We start from the raw sequence: 9,826 nt of genomic DNA on the forward strand, positions 1-9,826 counted from the left end.
AGCATGATCGCCACGAAGTTAACGTAACCCTTCTATTCAAGCAGCATGGTTAACGCACTAAGCATAGTTTATGTTTAACACTTGCTACAAATGCCCCTTGGCTAATCTTTCTTGCTTAACATTTTTGTGCACATTTTGCTTTTAATGACTTACCACGCAGGCAATAAACCAATGTTCAGCCGGTGTAACACTTCAGAGGAAAATAACACTAAACAGCTGTTATGAGGCCAAGTTCTGGGTTGTCTTCAAATAGCCTTTTGTGTTTTGCTAGTGCTTGGTTATCTTGAGCTTACCGTCACTGCCAACTTCCGGTCATAGTCCTTGTGGAACTCCCCATCTCTGGAAAACAAATCCAAGCATGAAAAATCAGATAATTGAGATCAGTGAGAACAGACAGATCAAGTTACAGAAAGGGCAACAAGAGGTTGTGATAACAAAAAAAGGAGTGCTTAGGAGAAGGAAACACCCATAATACTAATTAAGAAAGTCCCACATCCAAAAGACAAGGCATTGAAGTGACTTATAAAATGTTTGTTAGTGTGGCTACTGGCCATGCAAAAGTATACCTTATCAAACAACAAAGTAAGCACTTTTTTGTTATGTAAAAAAAGTGCACAACTTCATGGAAACAAACGTAAAAAGTTACACACTGATTGCGCTATAAATTGTGTACTTATAACACAGTACTTGTCCCTGCCCCTTGTAATGCTCTCTTGGGCCTTTAGGGCAATCAACTCGCAAGTTCCAAAAGTGAATACCATGCAAAAAAACTAAGCAGAGCTACAGATCTACTCAGGATCTGCCATACATCATAAAAATGTAGAAAGGCGAATTCTGCAACAAAACTGAGAACCATATCTAACACACAATGAGGCATTAAGCAATAATCAAAGGCGGCTGTGCAACAACGCCAAACAAGGACAATGTTGCCTTACTTGTAGTGTTTCAAAATTGCAGTTTCTGGTGCTATCTTAAGCTTCTTACAAAGCTTCTTTCCCTCCCTGCAGAAAAAGAAATACCCAGTGAGAGGACGAAAAGTGATGGCAAGGCCAGGTATAGAAGGTCGTAAAACGTACCCTGCGCAATCAACATGTGCCAAAGTAGCTTGGCCTTTGAGTTGCAACGCAACATCACTGGATATCCGTAGTGGCTCAGCTGCCTCCTTAGCTGTAAAAGCAATTGTCACCATCATCACTACCAGTCCCATCTTTCTATGCTGTGCTGCTTTCCATGTCATCAGATGAAACTTTCACTAACGTCTGAGCCAAATATTACTCTGCACATGCAGGTAGGAGCCCACAATTATCTTGAAAGGATGCCTGCACTTTCCTTCACCTTCTTAATACACCTGGAATTTTATATGCTCCTACACAGGAGTGAACAATGCTTATTGGCCAGATTTCTTTAGAAATGGTAACAACGCAGTGCCTCTGGTGACAGAGAATGACACCACTGCATTGATACAATCACTTCTAACATCTAGCGGCATGAAAAGTGGTTGCATCACACAATCTTGAGCTGATGGTGATACAAAAGCTTAGAACAATGGTGGGCATCACTGTGTGCTCATGGGAGAACAGTTTGCACACATTTCACACAATGAAAATTAAGAGAAGACTGAGGGTTTGGCAGCAGCAACATTTGAAGCATAACTGCGAGTCGGCCTAGTTGGAACAGAATCATCTTCAAACTTTTTGTGCGCAAACAAACAGGGACGAAGAATAGAAGCAACACAAGAACGAGCGCTCGTCCTTGTGTTGCTTCTATTCTTCATCCCCGTTTGTTTGCGCCCAAAAAGTTTTTAAAGCAACATTTGGTTACCAACAACATTACCAAGGTGCATTAAAAGACTTCTTGCTGAAAATATTCACTGTAAGTTTTCTTTTAATATCGAAGACATTCCACACTTAAAGGTGTTGCACAGTCCCCTTAGGCACACATTCTAATTGGGAGCATAGACAGCTCTTGTGTCCACCTTGTGGACATGTACATTCGGTCTGGTGTTCAAGTGCTCATTGGCTGGGGGCACCTGTCTTCTGCTAAGTATCCTAGCCCAGCCAATCGAATTTCAACAGCAGACAAGATGAAAATGTCTGTTACGTGGACACCCAGCACTTCAGATTATTGACTCTTTCATTAGATGAGAACCGTATTACTTGCTTGCCCACAAAATGGCCAACTTTATACGAGTCCGTCTTGCAAAATGGGCACTGCATAACATTTCAATGGGTTAACACCGCAAAGCTGCATAGTGGGCCGACGCCATATAAAGTGCTCCTGCTTAACTTTAGCCAACAGGGTTTTTTTTTTAACAGGCACCGAAAGTACGGTGCACGAGCGCAGGGGTTTATTCAGAATTTCGATATAGAGGGGGGGGGGGGGGGGGGGGAGTGTTACCAAAACGTGGGGTGTGTGGATACGAACTTATTGGTTTTATCGCTTTTGAGCAAAAGGTGTGCGTCTGTGTGTGGGGGGGGGAGTGGTTCAAGGGGCCAGCGCTCTTTTACATATTAATTCAGGCTGAACGCTATTTTAAACTAACGATGATGGAAAAGCTGCTAATTAGCAGAAGTACACTAACATTTCAAGCAAGCAAATCAAACCACATGTTACAAGGAAGTTTGTCCTTGTAGCATATCGAGCTGATGTGCAAAAAATACTAGTACAACAAAGGTGAAGACAGGCGGGCACGAACGGATGCTGTATAGAACGGCAAAATGTGCGCCTCATTTCGCGGGATCATAAATTCAATACCATATTTAAACACCTATGGCATTCTGTCACTATGTTTGCAAATTGCAAGAACATAAGGGACTGCATTTGGAGTTCATTTGACTGCACAAAAAATTTTTTTTCTATGTAGAACAAAGAAGTTCGCGAGTGCTAGTGAAACCGGTATTGGCTATAGGAGTTGGAGCGGTCGTAGTTGTAGGGAGGACCTTGGGACGACAGGGCTAGGCGAGCAGGATTTATTTCCAGGATTTACATTTAAAACAAGATACATTGGCAGTCTAGCGTGACTCCCAAATGGAGCCCGCAAGACGACGCATACAGCACACAGCTTACGAGCACACAGCTCACTAGTACATTTCTAGCATGACAACGAGCTCTCAACTCCCGACAACGAGCCCACTCTAGCAGCCGGCAATCGCTGCTTATAAGCCCTTGGTCCCCCCTTGAGTCCCAATGGACGGAAACGTTCGTCCAGTCATCGTTCGACGTCACCGTAGATGACCCACCCTTTTGGAGGAGGGCGAAGGCTGTTGGAGGAGGATGATGACTCACATACACGTGCCGCACATACACACAGGTGAAAAGGGCCGGAGCCGACGTTAGAGGACTTCGTAGAACTCTGCTTTGTCCCGGGTGGAGCGGCCGAGTACCACATTCCTGAGCTGACCGTGTGCCACGTGGCTGCCGGCCATTCGCAGTTCTTCGAAGTGCGCCCCGTACAGCCGGATTGGAACACGTGCAGCGGGCTGAAAGCTGGCACGTCACCCCGTACGGCCATTCCTAACAGCTCCTCCATGGCCCGGAAAATCTCGCCTGGCCAGTGCTGGCAACCGCTGGGCAGGAAGAGAATGGCTGGCGAGCAAGACGATGGCTTTGCTCTCTGCAACCCCTGCGTACTTGGAATGCCTTCAACCATCTTACAACAACTGGCACAGAAGAGTTGACTCGGCAACACAATACCGCTCAGCGTTCGAACGCCCGGAATTAGCTGTTAACCTGCCAGGCTTCCTATCACAATTTCCATGCAAGTCACTCAACTGGAAATCCCAAACTTTGCCCCAAAATTTCATGCCGCCAAAGCGAGCGTTCACGTTCCTCTTGAGTTCGACCAAACCTGACCGTTGCGCTGCACAAGAGTAAAGGTTTACGCAGAACTGAACCGAAGGCTCTCAACTACCAATACCCGACCATAACTTAAGCAGCCTAACTTCACGAACAGCCTGTTCTTACCCTATCACAGTGGCGTACTTATCTCATGTACTGCTGCCACTGAACCGTCTGGCCAACTCCACAGGTACGTCATCACAAACGCGCTAGCTTTGTGGTCCCTATTCCGAACGCGTACTTGCGACGCTTACATTTGTTCCTTTAATCCACACAGGACACGTTCCTTAAACAAACAACCAAACTTGCGTAACTTACGCAACACAGAGGAACCTTTGAACAAATGTGTCTTTTACTAACTAGCTCTATGCACGCGTACTAGAGAAGTCAGAATATGGCTGCCCTTAACACACACGAGCAACCCAGTCATAAACCTTCTGCTTCCTTCTGTCCGCACAGGACACGCGCTAATGGACCTGAGAGCTCTTAGTGCAAATCACGCACTTACTGAAACCCTACGCGGTTAACCTTAGAAAATAAAAAAACACAAAAGAATAGAAGGTTAACTAATACACACGCGCGTTACCATAGGCCTCTCACAGATAACCTTGACACTCAGGTTACTCGCACACACAAAAAAGAAAACCTATATACTTATTAATGAACACCTCGCGATACTACATGTTTACAAAAAACGCGTCTTTCAAATCTCCGAGCTTCTCAAACAAGACACAAACAAAGCTCATACCTTTACATAATGAAAGAAATCCTAGTCTCAAATCGCGAAAACTTTCCGATGCTCAAAAAATAAAACAAAACAGAATGTTTTACTTCTACGGAAGCTCTGTTTACCTCTTGTTCCAAACGTTTTTGACTGACTCACTTTTGAGCCGTACTCGAGGTGTTCGCGGTTTGAAAGCTATTCTGGCTACCGCGGCACAACAAAAGGGCCGACTCACTATCAGCTCCCCCAAGACATTACAGTCCCCTGCCAGTTTGCGTCCTGGCGCCCCGCTTTCATCATGACCTCGATTGACCGCGTCGCTACTCCCCACCTGGTCTCGTCTTGCCACCTTGTGCTTCTTCGTACTGCACGCTGAGCTTCGAAGAGAACGACGGAACCACGAGGAATTTAACTGCCCTGTGCCCTTTGTCCGCGTCTGTGCAGAACATGCTTCGCGGTCCCCCTTTGACCGGTGGCTCGAACGTGTTTGATGCGTCAACATCGTCAGTGACGACCGCACCTTTCTTTTCCTCGCGCCCTGCCCTTTTGGGTCTCTCGCCGTCTTTGGCGGCGCTACATTAGTCACCGCATTCCTATCTTTAGGGCGCTTTCTCTTTGCATTCTCTTGCATGTCGCCTTCTGGCGCCTCGTGCTGGCCGTTACACATCTCATCTGCCCGGATCGGTCTCTTACCCGCACAGTCTGAGTGATTATCATTTAAATCGACTCTATCTTTGCCTCGACTGGCGGACAGCTCAACCGACTCTGGCACAATGCTGCAGGCTTTACTCAAGTTAGGCAACTCGCACTCTTGCGAACTGCCCTCTACTGCATTGCCCAGCTCACGCTGTGCATCGACACAGAGCCCGTCGGTCTCGATCGCTGTCTCACGCGCACAGTCTGAATGATTCCTAATTAAATCATCCATCTCTAGGCTACCTAGACTGGCGGAGAGCCACACCGATCCCCGAACAATGCAGTTGTTCTCTCGTGAGCTACGGAGCTCGCCATCCCGAGAACTACTCTCAACTGCACCGTCCAGCTGGCATATCACTTCGGCACGCAGATCTGACTCGACATGGGTGCTCGCATCTGTCAAGTCCGCAGTATTCTGTACCTCGCTAACGACCTCGCTAACGACCTCGCTACCATGAGATGCGACTCACACGCGCGGTAACTGTGCCAATTTGTTCGCAGCTGGCCTAGCTGTCTCTACAGTCATCTGTTGGCACAGCACCTCGTCGCTCTCACTCTGGCCTTTAACGGCCTCTGTTGCCACTAAGGCATCGTTAGCTGCTAGCACTTCGAGTTCACCTGTGAACGTGCTGCTAGTCTCGCAGGTACTGCTACTTCTCTCGGCTTTCGACTGAAATCTGCTGTCTACTTTCTGCCACTTTCGCTGCGTCCGGCCTACAGATTTCTCCAGCCGCTGTTGACTTAGTTCGATTGCCTTCTCTAAACCTTGAATCTCTTCGTTCAATGCATCAATGTACTGCCTCGTTACTTCTGTTAGGCCTTCTTCCCGAGAAATTCCTTTTAGTTCCTGCCTAGCTTTTTCCTGTTCTTGCTTAAATTCTTCCTGTTCATGCCTAATTGCTTCCTGTTCCCGTTTTTTGCTTAGAATTCGGTTACCCATTTGTTCGATGAATTTCAAATCATTGTTACTTTCTAGAATGGTTTTACGAATCTGACTCCTTCAAGTCCTCCTCTACGTCTACCTCCATCTCCTCACACAACCACAACAGGTCAGCTCTCGTCAAACACATTAGGACCATGGTCGCTACTTTAAGCTTTGGCTCTGCTGTCACACAATACTTGTTGCGATACCCACGCAAATCAGAATACAAGTAAAAGATCCCCAGCGAATCAAATCAACAAACACAGCGAAATTGAAGCCTGGTAAATCTTACAGCCAAAACCAAATGCTTACGCACTGAAGCAGCACCATCTCACCAGTCCTCCTCCGCCGTACCCAGTCAGTTGCAAGAGGTGGTCAATCCCAAGTCGCCTCCAACTTGATCAGGATACCGGTCGGTCACCATGTGCCAACGTCCATCAGCTGCCGTTACTTTCTCCAAGTCGTAGGCCGATCTAGAAGCCGTAGGCCGATCTCACCGCTGCCATTCAGTTATTGGGATTGGAGCGGTCGTAGTTGTAGGGAGGACCTTGGGACGACAGGGCTAGGCAAGCAGGATTTATTTCCAGGATTTACATTTAAAACAAGATACATTGGCAGTCTAGCGTGACTCCCAAATGGAGCCCGCATGACGACGCATACAGCACACAGCTTACGAGCACACAGCTCACTAGTACATTTCTAGCATGACAACGAGCACTCGGCTCCCGACAACGAGCACACTCTAGCAGCCGGCAATCGCTGCTTATAAGCCCTTGGTCCCCCACTTGAGTCCCAGTGGGCGGAAATGTTCGTCCAGTCATCGTTCGACGTCACCATTCGATGTCACCGTAGATGACCTGCCCTTTTGGAGGAGGGTGAGGGCTGTTGGAGGAGGATGATGACTCACATACACGTGCCGCACATACACACAGGTGTAAAGGGCCGGAGCCGACGTCAGAGGACTTCGTAGAACTCTGCTTTGTCCCGGGTGGCGCGGCCGAGTACCACATTCCTGAGCTGACCGCGCGCCATGTGGCTGCCGGCCATTCGCAGTTCTCCGAAGTGCGCCCCGTCCGGCCGGATTGGAACACGTGCAGCAGGCTGAAAGCTGGCACGTTGTCACCCTGTACGGCCATTCCTAACATGGCACAAGAGATCTAGTGTTGATAGCGACAAATAGAGGCAGCTCCAGAGCGACAGGCTGTGTATGGCCGAACATATATATATAGTACGGTGCGGAACTTCGAGCGGTGGCAGTTGCATAGATGAAAACGCACACAGCTGTCTCGCGCTTACCACGACGTCAAGGTTTCTTCGCTCCCTGCAAGACAAAGTGTAGCACTGTGGCCTGCGCACTGTGGTCTAGGCACGGAACATCAAATTTGGGCCTCAAAAATTAGGGCCATGTAGCAAACAGAGTAAGGATTTCTTAAAGCAATTACCACAGTTCATGGGATCAGCACAGTTTTTTTTTTCCCAGGATGAGTGTTGTTGTGAAGTCGGGAGTCCGTGCGGCGAATGAAGTTTCCATCGATGGTGCCGTGCCAGGTGCCGGGAGAAAGAATTCCGAGCGACGTTTAAGAGAATACAGAAAAAGGAATACATTCAAAAAGGTACACGGTTGAGATTTACAAAACAGCTCCAACTATCGGAGCACACTATGGTAGTGTGCTCCGATAGTTGTCCGAGCATGTCAGAGTCTCAGTGTTTCCCGAGCATCCTCCTCTGTCACAGCCGTCTGGATACACTTTTTATGCCTGTGTCGTCATTGTTCATGGTTTCTACCAATCCGGCGTCGGGACACCGAATGCGTCGGGCCACTGATGGTGTGAGGAGGTCGGTTGCCCTTTTCCTCCGAAGGGAGCCTGGTTGGAAACGCATGCACCTCACTTGGCACAAACAGGGGAAGATGGGGAACATCCGCCGACTCCGATTCCCGTGTGGTTATACAATTTGTGCAGCTAACAGGTGTGAAGAAGCGCAGCCTTGCACGGACCTCCACTCCGGCTTACACAGGCCGATTTGGGCTGCTGACAGGCGTGAAGAATCGTTGCATGAGGCGTGACAACTGTATGTCACTGGGGTGGCATCCCCCCCACTTCTGGGTGGCATCCCCCGCAGGGCACAACTGTGTGTAAGAGGAGAGTGGGAGTTGGTCTGGAATAATTTCTGGGGGGGCGTGTCGGGATCCTCCTCAGAGAAGGGGGGGGGGTATAAACCTCTACACGAGTGCTTTTGTATTCTACCCCTACCAGAATGCGACCGCGAATCAAATTAAATTATGGAGCTTTACGTGCCAAAACCCCTTTCTGATTATGAGGCACGCCGTAGTGGGGGACTCCAGAAATCTGGGCCGCCTGGGGCTCTTTAACGTGCACCTAAATTTAAGTGCACGGGTGTTTTCGCTCCCATCGAAATGCGGCCGCCGCGAACCAAACGAATGACATCACGCTCAGCAGCAGAACGCCATAGCCACTGCGCCAGACTATTTTGGCAAGCAGCGAATGAACTCGTAAACCAAGTTGACACAAAACTATCCATGACAGTGCCTCCTGTTAATGTTGTTGAAAGTTGCTTGTTGCCATCAATTTAACAACTTCGAAATACAGCCTTTAAAAGTGCCGGTCCTGTACTATCTTTTACGTTCAGCGAAAACACATTTTAAGCCCGGCTTCAACAAATTAACACCATATGATGATACCCAATATTTCCCTCGGAAACAGGCCAGTCACATGTGCCACCACACTCCAGCAAGCTCTCACGCAATGCGACTATCCGCTTTGAACTTACCGTTTTTCGTGTACAGGATAAGAACATTCTTTTTTGTGCGAAGAAGCTTCTTGTGCTGCTTTATGTCGACAACGTCCTCGATGAGGTCTCGTCCGCTTACTTTCTTAGTTTCAATTTGGAGACAGCAGGTTAGTATCTAAACAGAAACGGTTGCACAGTTTGACCACCGCGTCAAAGAAAGTCGCTTCTATTTTCGAGTTACAGCCGCTAGATATAGCAACGTCAAAATAATAATAAAAAAAAAGATATGCAATGTTTATCGCGTCGAGAATTTTCTATACAAGTTTACGTGGCAGGACGAAAGCAACCCTATATGGTTAAACTTATACCACAATGCAGAGGGCGAAACTTCTCGGAAATGGTGCCAATATTGCAAATAGAGCAGTAATTTTCATATCTGAACACTAAAATGTGTTGAGTTAACGACAGCGGTACATTAGCAAGCCCCAGAAACATTAGACTTTGCGCAGCTGACAAGCTGATAACCGGCATCCATCCGCTTGCGAGCTGCCGGCAATTAGCACCACGGCACATTCACCAAGTTTCATAAAAAAAGGCCGCGTTGACCAGTTAGAAAAGCGCGCAAAGCACCTTCTGTTTCCAGCATCATAGAAACAATAAAACGTATAAACTTACAAGGCAGAGTATTAAGACACGCACATGCCACCTCACACATAGCGCCATGATTTTTGATATGTGGCTGTTTCTTGGCTAGTCTGTGAACGACTGCTTACCTCTTCCGACTGCTCTCTGCCTAACTGGCTTAACTGTTTTGTTATAAAGCATATCACAATTATTTAAAAAATTAACAGGGCATATTAAATTCACAAACATTTGTGCATAAATCTTTGTAGGTT

At 47.5% G+C, this 9,826-nt stretch overlaps 1 protein-coding gene across 2 annotated transcripts in view; it reads right to left on the reverse strand.

The window, feature by feature from the left end:
• LOC126532327 (protein disulfide-isomerase A5) overlaps positions 1-9,699 on the reverse strand; it is a 50,415-nt gene extending 40,716 nt beyond the window's left edge. For both annotated transcript variants that reach the window (XM_050180037.2, XM_055071434.1), the window contains exons 1-5: positions 9,606-9,699; positions 8,970-9,105; positions 1,077-1,167; positions 936-1,001; positions 294-339 (exon numbers count right to left, since the gene is read on the reverse strand). In XM_050180037.2, coding sequence (XP_050035994.1) covers positions 294-339; positions 936-1,001; positions 1,077-1,167; positions 8,970-9,105; positions 9,606-9,653 — 387 coding nt within the window. In that variant the 5' untranslated portion in view covers positions 9,654-9,699. The remainder of the gene's footprint in view (positions 1-293; positions 340-935; positions 1,002-1,076; positions 1,168-8,969; positions 9,106-9,605) is intronic.
• Positions 9,700-9,826: the final 127 nt, after the last annotated feature.

This window comes from Dermacentor andersoni, chromosome 5 (assembly GCF_023375885.2).
Source record: "Dermacentor andersoni chromosome 5, qqDerAnde1_hic_scaffold, whole genome shotgun sequence".
Classification (NCBI taxonomy): domain Eukaryota; kingdom Metazoa; phylum Arthropoda; class Arachnida; order Ixodida; family Ixodidae; genus Dermacentor; species Dermacentor andersoni.